This window comes from Pinus tabuliformis, chromosome 2_2, assembly GCF_031772625.1.
Source record: "Pinus tabuliformis cultivar Carrire ecotype Pingquan chromosome 2_2, CPIR1, whole genome shotgun sequence".
Taxonomy (NCBI): domain Eukaryota; kingdom Viridiplantae; phylum Streptophyta; class Pinopsida; order Pinales; family Pinaceae; genus Pinus; species Pinus tabuliformis.
Window position 1 is genome coordinate 831,346,320 of NC_142300.1, and position 26,626 is coordinate 831,372,945.

General features: G+C 38.8%; 1 protein-coding gene across 1 annotated transcript in view; it reads left to right on the forward strand.

The window, feature by feature from the left end:
- LOC149195551 (serine carboxypeptidase 1-like) overlaps window positions 1–26,626 on the forward strand; it is a 42,740-nt gene that overhangs the window by 5,917 nt on the left and 10,197 nt on the right. The window contains exon 3 of the mRNA XM_089407952.1: window positions 3,540–3,662. Within this exon, the coding sequence (XP_089264078.1) occupies window positions 3,540–3,662 (123 nt within the window). The remainder of the gene's footprint in view (window positions 1–3,539; window positions 3,663–26,626) is intronic.

Below are 26,626 nucleotides of genomic sequence, written 5' to 3' on the forward strand. Positions count from 1 at the left end.
TGGATCTAATTTAGTTCGTTGATGTTTAGGCACTAGAGCATGTGCATCACAACCAAACACTCTGAGTTTAGAATAGTCACAAGGGTGTCCTGTCCATACCTCTTGCGGAACCTTGCAGTCTATTGCCGTTGATGGAGATTGGTTTATCACATAACAAGCAGTTTCCACTGCTTCCGTCCACAACTCCTTTGGCAACCCGGCGTTACTCAGCATACACCTTGCTCTCTCTAGAAGAGTCCTGTTCATGCGTTCAACAACTCCATTCTGTTGAGGAGTATAAACCGTGGTCTTATGTCTCTCGATCCCTGCATCCTTGCAATAGCTGTCAAACTCCTTGGAGGAAAACTCACCACCATTGTCAGTTCTTAAACATTTTATAGTTCTACCAGTGCTATTTTCTACCAATGCTCTAAACTGCTTGAAAACTGTAAAAACATCAGACTTCTTTTTCAACATGAAGACCCAAACTTTCCGAGAAAAGTCATCAATGAATGATACAAAATAAGACGAACCACCATATGACGCTGCAGGGGCTGGACCCCAAACATCTGAATGGATATAATCAAGTATGCCTTTACTAGTATGTTTGCTTGTTTTAAACTTTTGTTTACTTTGTTTACCAAAGAAACAATGTTTACAGAAATCCAATTTTCCAGATCTTAGATTAGGAAGTAACTTTCGGTCAGCCAAAATTTTCAATCCTCTTTCACTCATATGCCCCAATCTTTGATGCCATAAGTGAATGGAACTACTGTCATGTTCAGACACAGACACATGATCTGACCCAGTTCTACCTTCTAACTGAAATAGATTTCCTACTTTCTTAGCCTTCATCACTAGTAAAATGCCTTTATAGATTTTCATAACTCCACCTTGAATTACAGTTTTATATCCATTTGAATCAAGTGCTCCTAATGAAATCAAATTTTTCCTTAAATCTGGTACATGCCTCACATCAGTTAATATTTTGGTTGTGCCATCAAACATTTGTAGTTGTATGCTTCCAATCCCAACAATATTACATGTTACATCATTACCCATGTACACAACACCATCATCAATTGATCTATATGTTTTAAACCAATCTCTATGTATACACATGTGGTTAGATGCCCCGGGATCTAACAACCAATGTTGATCATGTTTTGAAACATTAACTGACAATACTTCATCACTCATACCTGAACCAGATACTGAACTTGTATCTGTGTTGTTGGCTTCCTTCTTTTCTGTCGAAGAGCCTTCTTTAGCAGCCTGCTTTCGCTTCCAGCAATCCTTTTTCATATGTCTAGCCTTGCCACAATGCCAGCACTTCACCTTGGGCTTCTTTCCTCTGGATTTTGAACGAGAGTCGCTATGCTTTCCCCCGGAGTGTCTCTCTCGTGAGCGACCTCTGGCCATCATTACCTCTGATGTAGAGGTGTCTGCATTCGACCTTTTCCTCGTTTCCTCAGCCAACAAGACTCCAACAACATCGTCAAACTCAAGAATTTCTGATGTACTAAAACTTATGGAAGTAACAAAGTCATCCCAGGATTCGGGCAATGAACATAATAAAGTTATCGCCTTATCCTCTTAATCAAATTTCACATCTAGACTGTTTAATTGCACCAACAAGGTATTAAAAACATTCAAGTGATCAGCAATTGAGGTACCTTCTTTCATCCGCAAATTGTAAAGTTGCCGTTTCAGGAGAATTCGGTTTGTTAAAGATTTCGTCATATAGAGCTTCTCAAGCTTCGACCACAAGCCTGCGGTGGTTTTCTCTGACACAATGTTAAACAGAACATCGTCCGCCAGACATAACCGAATTGCGCTAACAGCTCTATCGTCCATCTCATCCCATTCATCCTCCGTCATGGAAGGAGGCCTTTTGTTTTTCCCCAACAGTGCTTTCGCCACACCTTGTTGAACCAGCAGATCGTGCATCTTCACCTTCCAGATCTCAAAATTATTCTTGCCATTAAATTTCTCAATTTCAAATCGGGCACTTTGAGTTTTCGCCATTTGTATCAACAAAAAAAAAAAAAAACACAGTAATCTCCAAATATCCAACCAGCAATTTAAAAAATTGCCTATGCCTTTACAAAAAAAAACTGCCCTTTGCACTTAAAAAAAAAACTTTCTTAGTACTTGTGCAAATTCCACCCTATAAAAAATTGTTGTTTATTTGCACCAATAAACCAATCTTTTATTTACGGATTTGTTATTTACTATTTCGCAGAGAATTGCAAGGGCCGCCCACTAAAGGACTCAGAGTTCGAATTTATGAATGCTGTCACTGCGTTTTTAAAGAAGTGAATGCTGGCACTGCGTTTTGTAAGGTATCAACTCAGCAATAATTTTTACATAACATATCAATGATGTGGCTACAATAATATAAAATTAAGTATAACGTTGATGTTGTAGCCAAATGATTTAAATTAAGTAACGTCCCTCCATGTAAATGCTTCCACTATGCACGATATACCATTGCTCCATCACGCAGGTCAGATATGTCCATGTATACGCCTTTTTAAAAAGAAATTCACACAGTTTGTAAAAAGATCTAACACATATCCACTATAAAAAATCCACGCTGGTTTAAATATGTATTAATGCTTTGGAAGATAAGCATATGGCTTATCTTCACCACCGCACCAGGCAAATCCACGCCATCAAAAAAAAATATATTTGTGCCGGTTTTTAAAAAAGAAATATGTCCCCGCAGCAAACCAAAAAACAAAACAGGTATCTGTCTTGCTGCTCCACGCACAGCTCCACGCACAGCAATTAAAAAACATACCAGGTATCTGTCTTGCTGCTCCACGCACAGCAAGGAACTTTGATCAGCGCAGCACCAGCACAGTCCGCACCTTCTTTCAGGCTTCCACGCAGCAATCAGGCTCTGAATGGACTGTAATTGGCATGAGCTACAGCTAAGAGAACGCAGCAGCCATGGACAGAAAGTAATTCGCACTGCACAGCAACTTCTGCTCCACTCGAACAACAATCAAACTCCCTCAGCGTTCCAGCACAGCCAGTGCTCCACCTCCAGCAGTCAGACACACCAGCACCTCCAACATGCTCTGATACCAATTGTTGGATCAGGTGCACAACAAAATTAATTAAACACACAGCAAAATAAATCAACAAGCACATGAGACACATCTTTTAACGTGGTTCACCCAACCAATCTGGGCTACGTCCACCAAACATAGGCATCAGGAATATATTAATCAAATTAGGAGATTACATCATGAAATTCTCACACTCTCATAGCAAATCATCCGAATGACTGCCTGTTATATAGCATAGAGAATCTAACAGCCTCATAACTCCCTCACATCAAATATAGGAGGCATTAACTCCCTCCCAACAACCTGGAGCTAATCTAGGAACTGAATCCCTATTGTTGTCATCCTTCAAAGATTTTTGCCTATTTGACTAAAACAGAAAATCTCAACATTCATGGCGGTGAATTCATTTTAATATTGGCTCTCTTTTTTACCTTTTCTCTGGTTTTCTGTTCTCCACTTTTCGTCATGACTCACAAACAGGTATTCCCGACGTAGGGCCTGGATGTTCGTCATTTGGAGCAGGAGCAATGTCGGAACTAGGACCCTTTCGCGTAAACCCAGATGGAAAAACGCTTCACTTCAATCGCTATGCATGGAACCAAGGCTAGTATGGCATTTTTGGGTGTTGTTTCTTACATGCAATAGATTATCATAGAATAATTATCCAGAGATAAAGTTCCGAGGATAATCGACAGTGTTTGCTACTGATGTCTGTCCACGTTTCAAATCTGAAAGAAGATCTCCGAAAATGGATATTTTACGGATTTGGAAAGTCAATAAATAAGAATGATAAGTATTGTGGGTTATTTTCGCAATTCTATTTAAAAAGAAAATGAGTAACAAGAATCTTAAGGATAATCATATTTATTTATATTTATTTAAAAAGGAAAGAAAAATATAGTGGGTTTTCCTTTGGTATATATTGTAGTATATTTTGTTTATTTTTTTTTTAACCAGTAGTATTTTTTATTAATGGTATTGATTAGACTATTCTAATTGGCGTGATAACAAACTAACTAATAACAAACCATGTATAGCTATTTGAATAGAGAGCATCCTTAGGATGCATAGCAAAGACTATAAGCTAGTAAAACAATATCAAGACAAAGTAGAAGCATGTATTGGAGGGGCTTGTAGGTTGTTTGGAGGTTCTTTGTTAGTAGCTAGAGTTACTTTTATGTGGGCCAACTATTCATTGATATCTCTGTATTGTATTTATATCCCGTTTAAATATAATAAAACATTTTGGTGGGCTTTTTTGTTCTCTCATGGAGAACCTTACCAAGTAGTGATTTCATGTGCCAAGATAGGCTAATGGTGTGTAAGTCTTGTTTTGGCACCCTCTAGTGTGCCTTTTGTCTGGTACCGAGTTTGCCAAGGATGCTAGAACTTCATTGTTCATGCGTTGAGCATGATCCACTATGATAAATTCAAGATGAAACTAAGATCCAGAATCAATCATAATGTTCTTGAATTTATGATGTAGTCTTGGCATCATAATGTCGGTCCAAAGCCTGAGCCTACAAATGGGCTTGATAACTTCCCAAACTATCATGGTTATTGTAGCCCCTGCGATAGCGAGCAAGTTGTCGTGTCATGGATGTCAACATAGGGGGGAAGCTGGACTAAGGAGAGGCTACGAGAGAAGAGGCAAGACTAAGGTAATGGGGGTAGATGGCGATCCTGAGGGGTGAGAGGTTTCAATATTGGAGTAGTTAGTAATTTCAAGGAAGAGAAGAACCATGAGGCCACATAAAGAGTGGTGTAGGCCTTAAATTTATATAAAAAGAAAATTTATCTAACCCCCAACACTTAAACTAGAACCATCAAAGCCGATATCTTCTATTGTATAGCAGATAAGAATAAAAAATAGATGAATCAAATTTATTGAATTGAACCTGCGAAACTCACAGGTGTGGAACACCACCTGGAGACTACCTCTATAAAGCACACTTACAATCATCACATGAGAAATATATAATTCATACACAATTAGGGAAGTTGAAACAACACCCTAGAAATCATGAACAAACTCCTAATCTAAGGTTCGGTTGAACCGTCACTCCATTAATACATTTCATCAATAATCTCAACACTCCCCCTTAATGGAGAAATGGATTCTGACATATGCCTAACGCTTCCCTAAATAATTCAAACTTGATTCTACCAAGAGGTTTCGTAAAAATATTAGCAGCATTGTCACAACTATTACAATACTCAATATGGATTTCTTTTGACTGAACTTTCTCCCTGACAAAATGAAACTGTGTATCAATATGCTTTGTGTTCTTATGAAATACTGGATTATTTGCAATTTTGATGGAGCTCTAGTTGTCGCATTTGATCACTGTTGCAACCTTTTCTTCTTCTCCAACATAAAGGAGAAGTCTCCTCAACCAAACTGCTTCACATGTTGCTGCACACATAGCTTGATATTCAGCTTTCACAGAAGACAAGGACACTTTGTTCTGCTTTTTGTTGCTCCATGTAATGACCCCGGATCCAATGCTAAATGCATAGCATGTTATTGATCGTCAGTCATCTATATTTCCAGCCCAATCGAAGTTTGGAAAACCTATCAATTTGACATCACATGAATCAATATAAATAATACCAAGATCTAAGGTTTCGTGGAGATACCTTAAAACACCTTTTGCTGCAACCCAATGCATCTCAAGGGGATTTGACATAAATTTCCTCAAAGCACTGACTACATAAGCCAAATCTAGCCTAGTTGTAGTTAAGTAGATTATACTCCGAACCAGATGTCTATATAAAGTCACATCTGCCTCCTTACATCCATCATCATTCTGAAGTTTTATATTCTGCTGTAAAGGTACTGCTGCAGCTTTGCACTGATCCATTCTGAACTTTCCCAGTAAGCTCCTGACATACTTACTCTATGACAGAAACGTTTTTCCATAATCCCTCCGGACTTCCAGACCCAAACGATAGTGTAGCTCTCCAAGATCTTTCATCTCAAAGACTTGTGGCATCTGCTCCTTGATTTCTTTAATGATATTATCAACATTCCGTGTAATGATTATATCATCTACATATAAAGAAATAAAAACAATCCTTCCCTATTTATCAAACACAATATAAAGATTAGGGTCATTTTTGCTTCTTTTATAACCATGCTGCAGGAAAAATGAATCAATTTTGTCATACCATGACCTGGGTGCCTGTTTTAGTCCATACAACGCTTTCTTCAACCTGCAGACTAAATGTTCTTTACCCTATTTGACAAACCCCTCATGTTGCACTAAGTAACTTCTTCTCTTATGTCCCCATTTAAAAAACCAAATTTAACATCTGGCTGGTGAATCATCCAAAGGTGTTCGGTAGCTAAAGAAATTATGATTCTGGTTGTGTTCAGTTTAGATACAAGGGAAAATGTTTCATCATGATCTATGCCTTTTTGCTGCGAGTACTGCTTTGCAACCAACCTAGCTTTATATTTATCTATGCTCCCATCTGCTTTAAATTTAGGCTTATACAACCATTTGCATCCTATGGGTTGTTTGCCTTCAAGTAGCTTAACTAAATCCCAAGTTTTGTTTTTGAGGATTGACTAATAATCCTCTTCCATAGCAGCCCTCCATTCACTATATTGACTGGCTTCTTTATAACTAGAGGGCTCAAAAAAATTCATCGTACTAGTTATAAAAGCATTTTCCTTATATCTTACTGATAAATGAGTATTCCTACTTGATCTCCTGAGTGGTGGGGTAGCTTCAAACCTTGTCTTATCATCCTTTGTGTACTTGGCTTGACAACTACATCACCTTGTTTCCCTTCCTGCTGCTTCTGTTGTTGTTGTTGCTACTCATTGATGTTACCTGATTCATCACTTCTTCCAGCAACGACGCCACATTCCATTCTTCATTATCACTTTCATGGCTTCCATCATTATCCTAGTCATGAAGCACTACATCTCTGCTTGCAAAAATATTATGAGTAGAGGGATTAAACAATTTTTAAGCCTTAAATTTTGTACAATGCCCAACAAAAGTACATTTTATGGCCTTTGAATCTAGTTTCTTTCTATATTCCTTTGGGACATGGGAAAAGGCTTTAGAAGCAAAAACTCACAAATGCTTAATTGTAGGCTTATAGCCAAATAAAACTTCAAAAGGAGTTTTGAAATATAAACTTCTCGTTGAACTCCTATTCTTCAGATATACTGCAGTATTAATTGCTTCAGCCCAAAACCCATTAGAAAGACTCTTACCTTTTAACATACTACGAGAACACTCCATAAGGTTTCTGTTGTTCCTCTTTGCAACCCTGTTTTGTTGAAGAGTGCCAAGTACTGTAAATTGTTACTGTATCCCATGATCATTGCATTATTTGAGGACACAAGCTTTCTTGTACTCTCCCCCTTGATCCGAGCGGAGAATCCTCATGCATTTACATATCTTCTTTTCAACCATACCTCTGAACTCCTTGAAGTATTCAAAAGTGTGGCTCTTCTTCCTGAGGAAATACACCCAAGTAAATCTAGTACAATCGTCAATAAATAGTAAAAAATAGTATGCACCACCTAATGACCTTGTCTGCCTATTCCCGCATAAATCTATTTGTACCATCTCGAGTATATCTCTCCTCCTTCTATTAGCATTCACAAAAAATTCATCTCTTTGCATCTTTCCAAGTGCACATGCATCACAATCGATAGTGATAGGGTTTAAAACAGGAAGACCTTCGACCATACCTATTTTCTATAATAACAACAAATCATTGAAGTTAATATGACTGAACCTCAGATGCCATAAGTCCATTGTAGTCATGGAAGATGATGTTAATGCCCAATGTGGTGCGCTTTCGACATTTAGCTTGTACAATCCTCCCATACAAATACCTGATGCAATAGGCTTCATACGACCCAACAAGTCTTTAATAACACAATATGATTTATAAAATTCTACCTTGAGGTTCTGATCACTTATCGTAGAGACAAAGATCAGATTCGTTTTTATCCTCGGTACATACATTACATGATGAATATGTCTAATATTTCCATTAGGAAAAAAAGATAGAAATATTACCATAACCTTTGATTTGGTACCCTCTATCATCGATAAGATAGATGAGTGCTCCACTGCAGGTCTCTTTGAAGTCTTCAAACCTCTATTTGTTCCCTGTCATGTGGATGGATGCACCTGGGTCCACAAACCAAGTATATGTTGCATCATACTTAGTAAAAAACGTAGAGTCACATATGAACAGTCCGAGGTTCTAACTCTGTTCCTCATCAACAAAATGACATGCATGTTTTTTATGTCTCTTCTGACATTCATCAGACTTATTCTTTATGCAATATCTGGCTATATGGCCGGTTCTACCACAATAAAAACATTTGGTCACAGACTCATTTCTATTGAAAGACATACCTTGAGGTGGGGGCATCTTTCTCTGTGGGGTTGCACTGTTCTTTTGTGTTGCATTTGGATTTCCTCTAAAGGGCTTCTTCTTCACCATTAAGGCCAGATCTGAACTGTAACGTTTATGAGTCAGCTTCCTTTTCTCCTCTTGCATGAGGATCCCTATCAATTCTTCAAACAAGGGGGATTTTTCTCTTGCATTCAAGTGGGTGATGAACATATGATACTCATCAGTCATACCATTCATGGTAATCGTGACCAAATTTGTATCTGACGTAGCTTCATTGATGTCACCCAAATTGTTCTTAAGCTCCTTGATTCGCGAAATAAATGTTACAACTGTCTCATTGTCCTCCATCTTAATGGAGATAATATTTCTCTTCAAGAACAACAATCGATTGGTGTTCTTGACCTCATAGAGGTCCTTGAGCATCTTCCAGATTTCTGGTGGAGCCTTGCAATCATGGATATGGGGAATAATGCAATCTTTGACCAAAAATTTCAGGATCACTCTCGCCTTAGTCTCTCGCTTATCCCAGTCTTCGATTGTTGCCTTTGTTCCTCCTGCAAGCATGTTCAGCTTCACCTCATCATTATTCACAAGTTTCCATGCATTGTGTCCCTCAAGCAAGGTTTGTAACTTAAATTTCCAACCAAAATAATTGGATCCATCCAGCTTGTTATTCTCATTGAGGTATGCTTCTGCTAATTGATTATTCATCTTGAATAAAAAAATTCAACCCCAACAACTTGAGAAAAACAACCCAAGATATTAAAAAACACTTTCACACCAATGAGCTTAATGGAGTAGATCCCATAGTGCTCAACTTGGTTGCCACATCGAAAGTCTATGAGAACTCTGAAATAGTAAGGCTCGCATCGAGGGGGTAGCAGAAGATCATGAAAATCTACACAACTACCCTTCTCTCTTGCCTCATCTAGAATCAACAGGATTCAATTTGTGCCTTCCTCTACAACTTGTAGAACTATTAAAATCATTGTGCGGCCTCCTCCATAGAGCACAGAAACAACAAAAAAATATGGATATTGCGATCCTTGTTCGTAAAAACACTAGGAATCATTCCTGGATCAACATCGATAGATCAAAAATAGAGAACACAATGGAAACGCTTGTCCTCCCTCCTCTGGTAGAGTTGTTGTAGTGAATAAAGGTGGCTCATCCTTAGCTGCCACTTTCAGCGTGTTGTAGTGGCTACAACCACTCTCCGAAATTTTGGCCTACACCAATTTCAGAGCCTCCCTTGGAGAGTTTCACTTGATGACTACACACACTTGATCTCACTCTGTGAGCTCGTGTGAGTCTTTACGTTCGCCTTGCTTGTTTATTACACTCAATTCTCTACATGTTAATGTCTAAGTCATGCGTGTGACCGTGTTCTGGTTATTCTCAAAGTCTTTGCTTTGTATGTGTTTGTTGTGTTCACCATAAAGGCATCTATCAAACTCACACATGGAGTCATATTCACTGTCGTGCAAGCGTCGTCTCGATCATGAATGATCAATCATGAGTGTCACGGTTGTCACTTGCACCATCAATCATTCATATTGAACACGTGTGTTCAGATGGTTTGGTCATTTCATCGTCAAGTCATGTGAATGTGTGTCCATATGATCAACTATGCATATTTCAACTGTTCACACACTTAGTCAATTTTGCTGAAGTTATGATGACCAGACTCCTCACTAACAGCTAGACCATCACCCTATTCTCAATGCAATCGATTATCAACCAGGACAAGGGAGAAACACCAACACCAAGCTAGTTCTCTCAAGCTGCACTGCCCGCAAGCAGTTCAAGTAGCACTCATTCTGGTCACCTAGATAGTCGATCGTCTATTCATCTCAGAAATTGTGCAATGCTCATGAGAAAGTCTCCCACTACCCATCAGTCAGCTCAGCTTAGAAATTTCACAGAGATGATCAATAGGCCAACCTTTGAGCCTCAGTGCATTTTTTCCATCCAGCAGCTCCTAGCACCAGACTACATGTTCCCTCCAAGAATTGCATAGTTTATGTTGCTAGTGACTGAGAAGACAACTAGCAGTTCCCTTTGCAAATCATACAGTTCTAGCTGCCATTTACCCCAACAACCAACTAGCAATTCCCTCTGGGACTTGTGCAGTTCTGGCTGCCAGTCTCCCAGGAAGTTCCCCCGAAAAATTACACAATCCCTACCTATTGATCCCTCGTGCAACCTAACCTATTCCTCTGGAAATTTACACAAATTTGGCTATCTAACCCCTGTTGACTGTTCATTCGGAAAAATTCACAGAGCATGCCTTCCTCGCCTTCCAGCAACCCAAGCTTTCCCTCCCGAAATTTGTACAACGTTGCCTCCCAGTTGAGCTAGACCTTGTACTCAATCATTGTCGACTCAAATTGTCCGTCTCCATCCTTCAGTGAATCTTGCTCAGTTTTCATCAGTAGTTTCCTAGAACCATCATCCCGCATCACAACCCTACTTCCTCTCCCGTTCACCCACATCTAAATGATCATGTGTCATGGAAGACTAAGAGGTTTTGAATTTGATGTCATCTTGTCATGAGTGACTGCTAGTACAAGTACACCAACAAACATGTCAATGCAAAAAATAGGATGAACGAAGGGAGCACATGCAGATGGAAAGGTTCACCAATGGACGAACAAATGAAGCATGCAGTGGATGAACGGGCGAAGCATGCGAAGTGGACAAACGTGACAAACATGCACCTTCCCGAACATGTCAAGCTTTCCAACATGAAAGCAAGGGACAACATGTTAGATCTTCTTCAAGCGAACCAAGGACCATCAAAGACTCTGCACACTTTGCCAAGCAAAGGTTAAGCTATGATACACCATGAAGACATCCATCACTTAGCATCAGTGTAGCTCGACATGCACTTCAACAGCAACACGAATGTGCCAACATTGTCTTGTCAAGTCATGTCGAGTCAAGTCATGAGTCATGTTGCCCACATCTCCACTGTGGGCTTGTTGTCAATCAATATGATGTAACGTGGAAGTCTAAGATGCCCACTTGTTGAACATAGAGTCATGTAAGTCAGAAATTCATGGAAGTCAAATGGTCATGAGGGTAGGCGAACAACCACAATTGTCAGTTTCAATCTTGGCTATAAATACCCCCCTCATTTGTACATGAAAGGACTTTTCACCTCAGCTCCTCCAACATAGCCAAGAAAGCCTGTATCTTTTCTTTGAGGAGTAAGTAGTGGCTCCAACGCCCTGCTGACGGGGTTAGTGATGTAAGGTTTAACGATGTGTCTTGGAATTTTTTCTTAATTCAGAAGCTTATCAACAGGCCAACACGTTTTCACACATGTATTGTATTTGTTGTAAGATTGATCTTTAACACTTGTAATGCATATTGTTTTAACCATGTGTTCTACATATAAACTGATTCATTTGTTGTAATGCATATTCTATTAATGGAAATGTGTTGTATATGCTATTAATGTTTTCCCATCCATGTCGAGTGCTCTGCCAGACATTAGACATTACTTTCACATGAACCTTGCCTAACAACCGTTGCACTCGTCTCAAACTGATCCTTGAGTGTTGTACATGTTATCCTACATTGTACGTTCTGACTATCACATCCGAGTGGACTCCTCCACCAGAAACTGTGTATGTCCTTTGTGTTGTGTGTTCCTAGTTGAGTTGGGACTCATCCCTTTCAACCTAGAACTCACCTTATCCTTTACCCACTCACAGTCAAAGAACCATTGACACAAGTACACTTACACTAACCAGGCACGTGAACCTCACTTATCGAAGATAAAGTGAACCACTCTCCTATGCTGCCAAGCAAGAGTTGAGGCAAATCCTTAAGACAATGGCAATCAGGCCATCATACCAAATGGGACTCCCACACAAAACAATGTGAGGTCTAGTTGGGACTTCATTCCAGGGTGATCCCTTGAATGTTGGCGGGTCCATCACCATCAACACTTTTGGAACTAGAAGGAGAGTAGCTATTTCTACATGTCTGAAATTCCCCTCAAACTCACTCATCAACCATCTGGTCAAGGTAGTAACTTGTAACCCCTCTCTCACGACTTTGAAGTTGGTTACTCCTCGCCTCCCAAAATTTAACATGAAATTTCATATCAACATCCTCGCTCCATCTGTCCCATCATTCGCTAGTTCATGAAAACAGTTGGACTCATCCCAGGTGTATAGTACATTTCACACGCATATAGGATGCAAAAGGCCATTCCCATAGGAGTGGTTTTATCATCAGTGGAAGAAGCAGTCATTACTACTCTTGATGGTTTGGAAGAAGCTATTGGGGACAGAGAGGAACCTCCAATATTCTTTCACGATGGACAAGGTACTCTTGTGGTCTTGGGATTGAACTCCGATGTAGGAGGCAGAGGGGAAGGTAGTGGAGGAAGTGGAGGTGGAGACGAACCAATGGACTCAGTATAAAAAAAGAGGAAGAAGATGAAGAAGACAAAGAACATGAAGACATGGCTGACCCAAACCTTCAATGGATGAATCAGGGAACATTGGCTCTCCCAAATGTTTTACACAAGATGTCAAAGTGAGCAAAGAGAATTAACATCGCGTTTAACCCTGATAGCATGGTGAATGCAGAAGAGCACTTAGACAACTTGTACCTACAATTGAAGACCCTTGAGGTACATTATGATGACGTAGAATGTAGACTGTTTCCCCATACCTTGGACGGTTGGGTAGCTACTTGGTATCACATCCTTCCACCGAACTCCATACGGAACTGGGGTCTTTCAAATGTATGTTCCTTGAAAGGTTTGTTGATGAAAAGACCCGAGCCAGGCTACTCAAAGAACTGGTAAGCCTCAAGATGGAGGGAAAAGAGAAGGTGAATATTTTAATTAAAGGTTTATGCATATCTTGAACAACTTTTCACCAGACACCAAACCTTATGACTCCATCACTATCGACTATTACACATTGGCACTACCAAAAAACATTGTGCAGTTCGTCAAGTGAGCTACGAAGCCAACACTGTTAGAAAGTTGTAAAGAGGCTATTGTTGTTAAGAAGGACTTGCATGCCATTGGAGTCATCAAGGATGATGAATCAATGAAAGAATCCAAGGATTCGAGAAGAAAGCCCCAAGCAATGGCGAGTAAGGACAGATATAAGGAAGCAACTTATTGATACCCACTCTCACCTTGTCAAGAACTTGACCGCTTAAATTTCTGAACACAAGCAACGGAAGATGGACACATTCTCGAACAGTCATCCACCCAGATAGAGACAAGCAAGCATTTCATCAACCGGCTCATCAAGCAATAGTGGGTTTGTCTCCATATCTGTACAGAGGCCTATGTTCCAACTCAATCAATGCATTGATTATAAGTACTATTCCTTCCATGAAGAATTTCATCTTGAGAACTCTTGTTCATATTGGAAGCGAGTTGCTACCTTTGTCTGTACTCATACACTCGATGCGGATGGTGATGTACAGGAGCAACTAGAAGACACCGATGATATTGAAGAGGTTGCACTTAATGAAGCACCAAGTTTTGGGAATGTGGTGAATGCATATTAGTGCTTGCAAATAGTCTCAAAGATGAACACCCAAAAGCAGCCCCCAAAGAAAAATTATCACTGGAATATTAGGAGTAAAGGGGTTCCCCTGACACTTGAGGAGATGCAAGAGAAAGTGAGACAACTGATAAAGAAGGCCGATCCACCTGCTTCCTCAAAGCAACAAACACAAAGCAAGTCCGGAAAGACAGCGGAGGATAAGAACACATCCATGAGCAGTAAGTTGTAGAACATTCCGCTAGACAACACGAGCATTCGTTCCACCCCAGATACCTTGGTGAGTCTACCACCTCTGGATTACAACATAGTCGGTGACATGAAGAAAACTCGAGTGAACATAAGTTTTCTCAAGTTAGCCAAAGTCCAGAGTCAGCGAGACATCTTGCTGCGTGTAGTAGGAAAAATAGAAATAGGCAACACGACCTCTACCAACAAGCGAGCATGCACACCTCCCTGATCACTATCCACTGTACTCAATACATTCTAGATGGAAGAAGAAAAATCAGGTTTCCCCCCATTCCTGCTTTCATTCGAATTTTTTAACTATAATGCCCACAATTGTTTGGTTGATTCTAGTGAAGAAACCGATGTCATGCTGCTCTCCATTGCTAATAAGATCAACTCACAATGGAATGAAACATCCGCGAGAATCATCCTACTTGATAGAACATTGGTACTAGCCACTGGTTAATTGCGAGACATGATCATCTGACTCTCCCATGAAATTCGAGTCCACCCGTGCATCAACATAATTATTGGGGACATACCAGAAGCATATGGTCTACTACTCAGCAGAGACTGGTCCATCAAGCTAGACGGATACTTTGCTATAGACTGGACTCACCTATGGCTTCCGCATAAGGTAAAATGAAACCAAGTCTGAGTATTATCTGAGAGGTATATGAAACACAATGTCACTCCCCTTAACGATGAGAACCAACCATTGGCCTTTACATAACTCATGTTTAGCAACTGCTTCTTGGAAAAAACATTGGAGTGTTATCTTACACCACCAACCCCAACCTTATCAGATAAGCAATTAGGACTCCTTCCTCTCCGAACTGATAATAATGAAACTTGTACAATTTATTTTCCTAGTAGTAGCAGTAGTAGGAACATTGGTAGTAGCAACAGTACCAGCATGCCAAATGGTCCATGCACAGATAATTTGTGGACCATGAGTCTTGATAAATCAGAAATGCATGATGACTCAAGGACTGAGTGCATCTTAGTCATCCAAAACAAGGAACTATGCATGATTTCAAGTTATTTGAAGTTTGGAGTCACAAACAATGATGTTGAAGCACTCATGCTGAACACATGAAAGACCAACACTAGGAACAAACATAGAAACTTGGGGATCCACCATGATCCAAAGATGGATAATATCGGTACAAGTTACACACTACAAAAACGACCAATCGTTGACCGCTTGATTGAATAGTACCAAGATGGGCGTGGACGAGTAGATGATGACCTGAGTACCCACTACATGTGAATTATCAAACATGAGATTCCAGGTAAAGGAGAAGACACGCCATTACAACAAAGAACATGTAACACATACATGTTGTTTGTACTCCTTTCACCGAATAGATTGATTAACATTTCAAGTGTTTGGATTACTTGGAAAATTTGTCATCGCACTTGGTTTTCCATTTTAAATCAAACATATAAAAAATATGGGAAGATCCACTCACGAATTGAATTCAGAAACTTGAACTCTTCCCAGGGTAAAAACAATTACCCCGTGCCATCATCTGAGCCCATGTTGCACACGTACCTGAGACAATAGTGTTCTCTTTACTTGAAGGTTTTCTGGAATGCCACCAGGTTCTAGTAGAGGAGCCCAGTGGATCGGCACTAGTCCACGATAAACTTGGCTCACACACTAATAATTTGTAGTCACTCGATGGGAGGATTTATAATCTTCCTGTGAAATGACCAACTCCTCAAACATTGGTTCAGTATCTCGGGCCATGCCTGTGCCTTGTACATAGTCCATCTGTTGCTTGTTGTTTCATTTAATTTGTTTTTCTTATTATCTTTGCTTTTGCTTTGTTTTATTCTGAGTACTATTTTTGTTCACGTGCATTTTGTTTGTTTGATATATTACTATTTTTGTTTGTGAAAATAAGTTCTACCAACTAATACATTCTGTCTTTTGAATAGAGTATGTGGCTAAAATTTGAAGAGACTTGTGACATTGCAGCACTTAGCCAGTCTTCTATCCACTTTCTTCATGCTTGGTCACAACCTTCGGCCGATGAAGTCCCTATGGAAAATACAAACCATATGAAAGGGAAAATTTGGTCCATCCGTGAACATGTGTCCACACTGCGAAGCCCCATGCCTATACTCAGCCTTCTGCTCTATGTGTTGAAGCTCATCCAATTAGTAGAAACAGAGAAGGGAAAAAATATAAATGAGAAAACCTATGTCAGAGTTCTTACATGATTCTTTGAAGGAACAATCTCTTACGCTCTGAATAAGTTGAGATCCCTCTTCCGCCCCAAAAATAAATAAGTCCCTATACAAAGTTATATTAAAAAATACAAAGGAAAGAAAAGAGAAAGGCTTCCTACACAGAGAGGTGAAGCATGCAACTCCACCGAGGTACTAACCAGGCTCGTTGGCAGTGGAGCAATGTGTGTGTTCCTGCGAGACTCCACCGGTGTATTATCCAGGCCTACTAGCAGCGGAGCAACACCAGAGATGAAAACTCATACTCTGAAAATCTTCAACCTGTGAGCTAACCTACCCTTCACAGATTCGAAACTCTGAGGTCTAAGCTAAGCTTTTGATTGTGTTTGACTGAGTTGGCAAAGGGTGAACCATGTATTTCCATAGAGTAAGTGGGGAAACTGAAGTAACCTGCACAACAATTCAATACTTCCTGAAAGACCAAGGCCTTGTGCTAGCAATGAAACAAAACATGGAAGCTGGAGTTCTACCAGTGTGTCACCAAGTGTTGTAGCGGCTAAAACCAGCCTACAATTTTGGCTTGCACAAATTTCAGAGCCTCCCATTGAGAGTTTCACTTGATGACTACACACACTGGGGTTCACTCCATGAGCTCATGTGAGACTTTACATTCACCTTGTCTATTTATTACACTCAAGTCTCTACATGTTGATGTCTAAGTCATTCTTGCGACCGTGTTCTAGTTATGGTCAAAGTCTTTGCTTCGTATGTGTTTTTTGTGTTCACCATAAAGGCATCTGTCACACTCACACACGAAGTCATATTCATTATCACGCAAGCATCATCTCGGTCATGAACGATCAATCACAAGTGTCACTCGTACCGATTACACCTTCGGTCAGTCATGTTGAACATGTGTGTTGGGATGGTTTGGTCATTTTGTAGCCAAGTCATACGAGTGTGTGTCCGTATGATCACTTATGCATCTTTTGACTGTTCACACACTAGTCAATCTTGCTGAAGTTATGACGACCAGAATCCTCACTGACAGTTGGACCATCACCCCATTGTCGACTCGATCGACTGTCAAACAGAACATCGCAAAAACACCAAGCTAGTTCTGTCAAGCTGCTTTCCTCGCAAGCAACTCAAGTAGCACTCATGTTGGTCATCTGGACGATTGAATGACTCTTCATCTCAGAAATTTTGCAGTGCTCATGACTAGGTCTCCTACTACCCATCAGTTAGCATAGCTTAGAAATTGTGCAGAGATGATCAATAGGCTGACCTCCTAGCCTTAGTGCATATTTTCCAGCCAACATTAGACTGCCTATTCAGTCCAGGAATTTTGCAGTTTCTGCTGCCAGTTACTGAGTATCCAATTGGTAGCTCCCTCCGGGAATAACACAGTTCTGGCTGCCAGTGACCCCAGTAGCCAATTTCTAGTTCTCTTTGGGAATTTTGCAGTTCTAAATTCCAGTGACCCCAGCAGCCAACTAGCAATTTCCTCTGGGAATTGCGTAGTTCTGGTTGCCAGTCTCCCGAGAAGTTCCCAAAAAAATTGTGCAATCCCTACCTGCTTACCCCTCATGCAACCCAATTCGTTCCTCTGGAAATTTGCACAAATTTGGATTTGTAGCCACTGCTAACCATTCATTTCAGAAAATACGCAGAGCACACCTGCCTTGGCTTCTAAAAGCCTAGACTGTCCCTCCCGGAATTTGTTGAATGTTTCCTCCCATCCAAGCTAGACCTTGCAGTTAGTTACTGTCGACTCAGATTGTTCGTCTCCACCCTTCAATGACTCTTGTGAAATTTTCATTAGATGTTGCCCGAAGCCATCATCATATCACATCAGAGCCTTGTTGCCTCTCCTGGCCACCCACATCTGAATGATCATGTGTCATTGTAGACTAGGAGGTATTGGATTTGATGTCATCTCATCATGAGCGACTGTATGTATAGGTACACCAACAAACATGTCATGATGGCAAATGGGATGAATGAAGGGAGCACATGCAGATAGGAAGGTTCACCAATGGACGAACAAATAAAGCATGTGAAGTGGACGAACGAAAAAAGAATGCAAAGTGGACGAACGTGACGAACATGCACCTCCACGAAAAAGTGAACATGTTAAGCCTTCCAACATGAATGCAAGGGACAACATGCTAGAGCTTCATCAAGCAAACCAAGGACCATCGAAGACTCCATGCACTTTGCCAAGCGAAGGTGAAGCTATGATACAACCATGAAGACATCCATCACTTAGCAGCAATGTAGCTCAAAATGCACTCCAGCAATAGCACAAATGTACCAACATTGTATTTTCAAGTCATGTCGAGTCAAGTCATGAGTTATGTTGCCCACATCTCCACTATGGGCTTGTTGTCAATCAATGTGATGTGATGTGGAAGTCCAAGAGACACACTTGTTGAACATAGAGTCATGTAAGTCATAAAGTCATGGAGGTCAAATAGTCATGAGGGTAGTCGAACAACCACAAGGGTCAGTTTCAACCTTGGTTATAAATACCCCCCTCATTTCTACATGAAAATAATTTTCACCTCAGCACCTGCAACATAGTCAGGAGAATCTGTAATATTTTCTCTGAGGAGTAATTAGTGGCTCCAACACCCCGCTGATGGGGTTAGTGATGTAAGGTGTAACGATGTGTCTTGGAACTTTCACTTAATTCTGAAGCCTGTCAAAAGGCCAACACATTTCCACACAAGTATTGTATTTGTTGTAAGACTAATTTTTAACACTTGAAATGCATGATTCTTTAACCATGTGTTCTACATCTGAACTGATTCATTTGTTGTAATGCATAATGCATTAATGGAATTGTGTTGTATATGTTGTTAATGTTTTCCCATCCGTGTCAACTGCTCTGCCAGACATTAGACAGACCTTTCACATGAACCTTGTTGTAACAACCGTTGCACTTGTCTCAGACTAATCCATGAGTGTTTTATGTGTTATCTTACCTTGTACGTTGTGATTGCCTCATCTCAGTGGACTGATCCGTCGAAGCCGTGTATGTCCTTTGTGTTGTGTGTTCCTAGCTGAGTTGGGACTGACCACTTTCAACCTAGAACTCACCTTCACCTTGACACCCTCACAGTGAAAGAACCATTGACATAAGTAGACTTACACTCACCAAGCACATGAACCTCACTTCTCGAAGATAAAGAAAACAATTCTCTGGTGATGAAAAATGGGAGTTGACACAATTCCTTAAGACAATGCAAAGTTGGCCATCATATCGGATGGGACTCCCACACGAAACGGTGTAAGATCCAGTTGGGACTTCATACGGGGCGATCCCTTGAATGTTGGCAAGTCCAGCACCATCAACATGAAGATAAGAAATCAAGTGACGGCCAATCAACAAACCACACTCAGCTTCAAATGAAGCACTAATAGGTCACCGCACCACTGTAATAGCTCCCTCCATACTCACCACTCGTTAGCCAATCATCAAGCGATGTCGGCCTACAGGTAAGGGATCTCGGCCTTGAAGTAATGTCAGGCCTTGTGCCATGAAAACCATGAAGTAAACACACCAACCACGACATTATTAAGAAAGCCACATTATCAATAGCAGGTCCTTGAGAGAGAAACTCAAACGCAGACACCTATGGGTGGTTGGAAAACTCGGCGCCCTTTGACTATGGCAAGGCCGCACCATTCTGGAAACTAAAAATGTGAAAGGGAAGGACTAGATCAATGTGACTATGGTGATGGATCCCATGTTGATGGCCCTTAAAAAATGCATCAGTCTCATTTCACATAGATCTACCTTCTAGTCACATAGATCATCCTCTCAGCCTCCACTATAACTCCTCATCTTAGGGTTCCTGGTAGTCCTGAGCCCTGTAGCTCTGATACCATGTTAACAACATAAAAATAAAATTTATTGAATTGAACCTGGGCAGCTAACAAGTGTGGAACACCACCTGGAGACTTCCTCTGTAGAACACGCTCTGACATTACATTCATTACATGGGAAATATATAATTCACACACAATTAGGGAAGTTGAAACAACACCCTATAAATTAGGAACAAACTCCTAATCTAAGGTTCAGTTGAACCGACACTCCATTCATACATTTCATCATTAATCTCAACATCTCGAGTGTGCCTTCTGTCTATTACCAAGTTTGCCAAGGATTATAACACTTCACTTTTCATGTGTTGAGAATGATCCAGTATGATAAATTTAGGATGAAACTGAGATCCATAATCGATCATAATGTTCTTGAATTTATGATGTAGTCTTGGCATGATAATGTCAAGCCAAATCCTAAGCCTACAAATGGGCTTGAGAACCTCCCAAACTGTCATGGTTATTGTAGCCCTTGTGGTAGCGAGCAAGTTGTTGTGTCATGGATGTCGACGTAGGGGGGAAGTTGCACGAAGGAGAGGTTATGAAATAAGAGGCAGGACGAAGGAAATTGGGGTAGATGGCGATCCAGAGGGGTGAGAGGTTTCAATATTGGAGTAGTTAGTAATATCAAGGAAGAGAAGAACCACCAGGCCACATAAAGAGTGGTGTAGGCCTTAACTTTATATAAAAAGAAAATTTATGTAACCCCCAACATTTAAAATAGAACCTCCACAGCCAATATCTTCTATTTTATAGCACTAAGAGCCATATATATATATATATATATATATATATATATATATATATATATATATATATATATATATATATATATATATATATATATATATATATATATATATAGATATATATATATATATATATATATATATATATATATATATATAGATAGATATATATATATATATATATATATATATATATATATATATATATATAGATATATATATATATATAGGCTTACCCTTTTATAAAACCAATGGCTCAAGCCTTTTATGGAGGGAAAATTTCAGGGGCTAATATTCGGAAGTGGGCTAATTTTCATGCTTTTTTCCAAAAAAGAAAAGATTCATCAATTTCCACTTTTTCAAAAAATTATTCACTGAAATTTGTAGTATAAAACATTTTTACCTTAAAAATCACTAAATTTTATAGAGTCTATATATTAAATCATTATAAATTTAAGTATTTTTATAAATATATCACTAAACATTTTAAATTTTTCATATTAAGAATTGGTAAGGCTCGCGAAGGTTTCTAAACTGTAAGATAAATTTTTACCCTAAAAAATTTCCCTGCTTTTATCATATCGACAGAGAGCAAACATGCATATATCATATATCAATTTGAGACATTATTAGTTCCATTGCTTTAAAATTTCCTCTTGTTTCCCACAATATGACTGAACCATAAGACCTGGGTCCCTATCTTTCTGCGAAATTCATCATCTTTCGACATGTCACCCCAAACATACAGCACCCTCGCCTATCCAAAAGTGTGCAATAACTTCACCTTATGGGAGACAGACTCCATGACATAAATATTCACGTTAAATGTTGTCCTTGAGTTATGTCAAAGACGGTACCTGGTTTTTCTTAAAAGTAGACATACCTCATCCTTCCTGGAGGAGTTAGCATTTCCTTCGTAGGACCCTCATTAGTTATGTGACAATAAAGAAATTTTGTGTCACCTGAGTACTTCCCTTATGTGATTCTTCTTTGATATTCCTCGGAAGACCCTCTAAGACATGTCACCCCAAAAATTTACTTTTGATGAGCAATTATTGATGGAAATTTGATTTCATCTCCCCGAGCTTTGACAATGGGCAAACTTCTATCGAAACAAGAAAACCTATGTTTGGTCTCTTCTTCTTGTACACTTTGACTCATCTGTAGTTACTAGGTTCTTAATAAAGGATTATGTGAAGGCCATTATGTTGGTTTGGGCACCTCTGTCTTTGATTACAAAAAATCAAATAAAACTCAGGGTGTAGCACAAACCCTTGCAACACTTACAATATATATATATATATATATAGAGAGAGAGATATATATATATATATATATATATATATATATATATATATATATATATATATATATATATATATATATATATATATATATATATATATATATATCTATTCAAGGATGAAAACAATATAATTGTAGAAGGACTAGTTTAAATTAATTCAATCCATTCTCACTTGCCACACTCTCTTCTCTTCTATTAATTTAAACTATAAATATATACATATGTTTGGCATCTTTCCAAATCCTTGAAAACAGGATTTGATGAGCGAAAACTTGGCCTAATTAAACTAATTACAACACATAGATAAATTTAATGAATTACATGGAAAACAAAAACAAAATCTATCATAACAATCCACTCATGGAGGAAGCAACTCCTCTGGTAAAATATTTTGACCTCTCAATCAACTTGGTTTTACACATTCCCCTCCATCCTGCTCCCACATAACAAAAAAAATCAAGTGATCCTGCTTGTGTGGCCTGCAACAGTTCTGCCACTTTTCTATACTAATGTTGCAGTCATGCAAGTTGCATGAACTATTGGATGGTCCTTCCACTTGAAAAAATACTCATAATATTCCTTTCCCATGGTCTTCCTATTTAGTATTTTGTCTAAAATCCTCTCTAGTTGCAAAGGCTTTGTTGTTGGTATTTTTTTCTTCCATTGATTTTGTTAGTCTCCACTATCATCTACCATTTTCACCTCTTCTCATGGATGATACGTATATAAGTTTTCCACATTGAAGATGAGAAAGATGGAAATACCTAACAAAAACTCTATCTCATAAGCATTGGCTAGAAACTTATGAAGGATTTTACAAGGACTAAATTTCTTTAATTTCAATTTATTGTATTCTCATTTAGTAAATATTTCTTCGCTCAAATGTGCAAATAGTAAGTCTCCCACTTCAATGGTCTGCTATTTCCTCTTAAGATTTTCTATGGACTTATATTTGGGGTTTCTTTCTTGTAGTCTTTGTTTGCAATCTCATGGATCTCCTGCATAGTTGTAACAAAGACTTCTCTTGTTGCACTCCTTTGTTCTACTCTTCTCAAGTCATACACTCCTCTCAGATGCATCCCATACATAGTTTGAAAAGGAATCCGGCTAGTGATTATGTTTGGAGAATCATTATAGGAAAATTTATCCTTGGAAAGCACATGATTCCACTACTTGGGATGGTCTCCAAATAAGCTCCATAGGATATTCCCCGAACTCCTATTAAATACCTTGATCTATTCATCAGCCTCACGACGATAGACTTAACTAAATCTCAATTATGTCCCTAATTTCTTCTACGAAATCCTCTAGAAATGTGCCAAGAATCTGGTAACCCTATCTGACATGCTCTTGTGCGCTCCATGTAATCTCACTACATGTTTGAAGAACACATTAGTAACATGGGTAGCATCATTGGTTTCAAAAAAGGAATGGAATGGGCCATTTTTGAAAATCAATATTCTACAACAAATATAGCATCATTATCTTTTTGAGTTTTTGGGAAACCCAATATGAAGTCCATGGTTATCAAATCCCATGGTCTATCTGGAATTGGTAATGATGTATACACCATGTATTTTGGCTCCTCCCTTTAGCATGCTAGTAGATTCTACAACTATTCACAAACTTCTACACATGAGTCCTCATCTTTGGCCAAAAGTAGAAATGTTTCAACCACTCATATGTTTTATCATGGTCAAATTTCCCTGCAAGACCTACATTATGCTTCTTTTTAATTAAATTCTCCCTCATCGAACACTTTGGAACAAAAAGTTAATTATTTTTTAATGATAATCTTTCTTGAAGCATATAATCAAGCCATAGACTCCTATCTTGGTTTGTTTGGTTTCTACAAGATTTATAAGATTCCTTAATCTACATCTTCCTGATACCACTCCCTCATGAAGTTGAACCCCATGATATGGACTTGAATTTCCTACATAGTCAAATTTCTCTTGCTTAAACCATCATCAATTCTTTTATCTTGGCCATTAATATTTTTCAGAACAAAAGTGAATTTTTGGAGATATTCAATCCACTTGACATGTTTTTTGGCTTAATTTGGGTTGTTGCATAATGTACAGTAGAGCATGATTATATGTATACAAAATGAATTCTGTAGAAATTAAATAATGCCTCCATTTCTTTAGAGCTTGAACCACAATGTAGAACTCGTTGTCATAAGAATTATACTTCCTCCTTGGATCATTTAACTTCTCATTGAAATAAGCTATTGGTTTATCCCCTTGACTTAACACAATCACAATCATTTCTCCAATGACATCACACTTCACTTGGAAAGGATTTTTGAAATCTAGGAATACCAACACACGTTGTTTTGTGACATTTCTCTTTAATAATTGAAATACCTTTTCTATTTCAACAATCCATTGGAATGGCTATTTATCCTTTCCTATGGTATCCACATTTGTAGCACTCATCCTAATAGAATTCCTCATGAATTTCCTATAAAAACTAGCCAAATCATGAAACCTTCTAACTTAAAAAACACTTTTAGGATAGGGTCAATCAACAAGAGCTCTCACCTTCTCAGGATCCATTTTCAAACTATCCTTGGATATTAAAAATCCCAAGTATACAAGTCTTGTTTTAAAAAATGAACATTTCTTTAAATTTATGAGAAATTTCTCTTGTCGCAACTTCTCTAATACACACCTTAAATGTATCAAGTTCTCTTCTTTGGACTAGCTATAAACCAAACTATCATCCAGATATACAGTCACAAATTTTCGTATAAATTCATTTAACACCTCATTCGTCAATATCATAAAGGTTCTAGATGCATTCAAAAACCCAAATGCCATGACTAACCATTCATACAATCCATCATTAGTTCTAAAAGTTATCTTCTACTCATCACCCTCTCTAATCCTAATCTGATGATACCCACTCTTCAGGTCAAACTTAGAGAAACAACTAGAAACACTCAAATAGTCGAACAAATAATATATGTGTGATAAAGGAAATTGATACATGATTGTGATCTTGTTCCATGTTTTGTAGTCTATACACATGAACCAACCATCATCTTTCTTAGGAATCAACACCATTAGAACTGCACATGGACTAAGGCCCTCTTTGATCAGTCCTTTATCTAACAACTCTTGTACCTCCATTTTGGTTTTTTCATTCTTCTAAGGGGTCATTCAATATGCAGCTTTATGTGGTAGACTTTATCCTAGTATCAAGTCAATATGGTGACCTATGTTCCTTAGAAGTGGAAACTCATTAAGAAGGTCATCCACTACAATGTCACTATACTTGTCGAACATTTATTGAATCTCAAAAAGAAAAGCAATCACTGTAGTGGAAGTAAGAATATCCCTAGATTTATAGACCAAAGAAACATTTGCCTCATTATTGTCCCTTTCCTAAAAAAAAATTCCCACTCAACAACAATGCCTTGGAATTGTTTCTTTTTGAAGTCCCTTCTTCCAGCAAACGAAAGAAATTATGGTTGATACCATCCTTCTAGAATTTATAATTTTCCTTCTCCCCATCATCGAAAACATTTCTAACAAATTATCATGGTCTACCCAATAGAATGTGGCCCACATCCATGGACATGATATCACAGAGGACTTTATCCTTATAGTTTCCTATCTGCAACTCTACTTCACATTGTTCATTCACCAATAGTTGATGACCCTTTTGAATCCATGACACCTTATAAGTTGTTGGATGCTTCATCCTCTTGAAATTCAACTTCTCTGTTGGGACTCAGAATTGACCTATTTTTGACCTTATCTTTTTGCCGTATTATTATCCTTTTGCAGTCATAAGTTGAAAGCTTTTATTTTATAATGACATAATGACCCCAAGGTACGAAGTAACCTCCCGCATATCTATGTTTAATTGTTTATTTCATATTCGTGAATATCTTTATACTTATCCTTGGAAACGCTGACTAAACTGTCAAGTAATTGCCTTAAGCTTGCAGGAATTATAATGTATAGTTGCTGTAACACCAGAAACAACAACTACGCAGTTGCTGTAACACCAGAAACAGCAACTACGCAGTTACTGCAACACCAGAAGCAGCAACTCCGTAGTTGCTATAGTCAGCAACAACAATCACCTAAAGCAAGCTATTTTGTAACAGCCGCGAATAACAGATGGCAACTATTTAAAGGACCCTGACGTGGCACAATCAAGCGGAGGACTAAAGCAAGAAGAACACAGTCAGCATGGCCTAAATCAGGAACAACATGGGGAAATGGCAAAGGA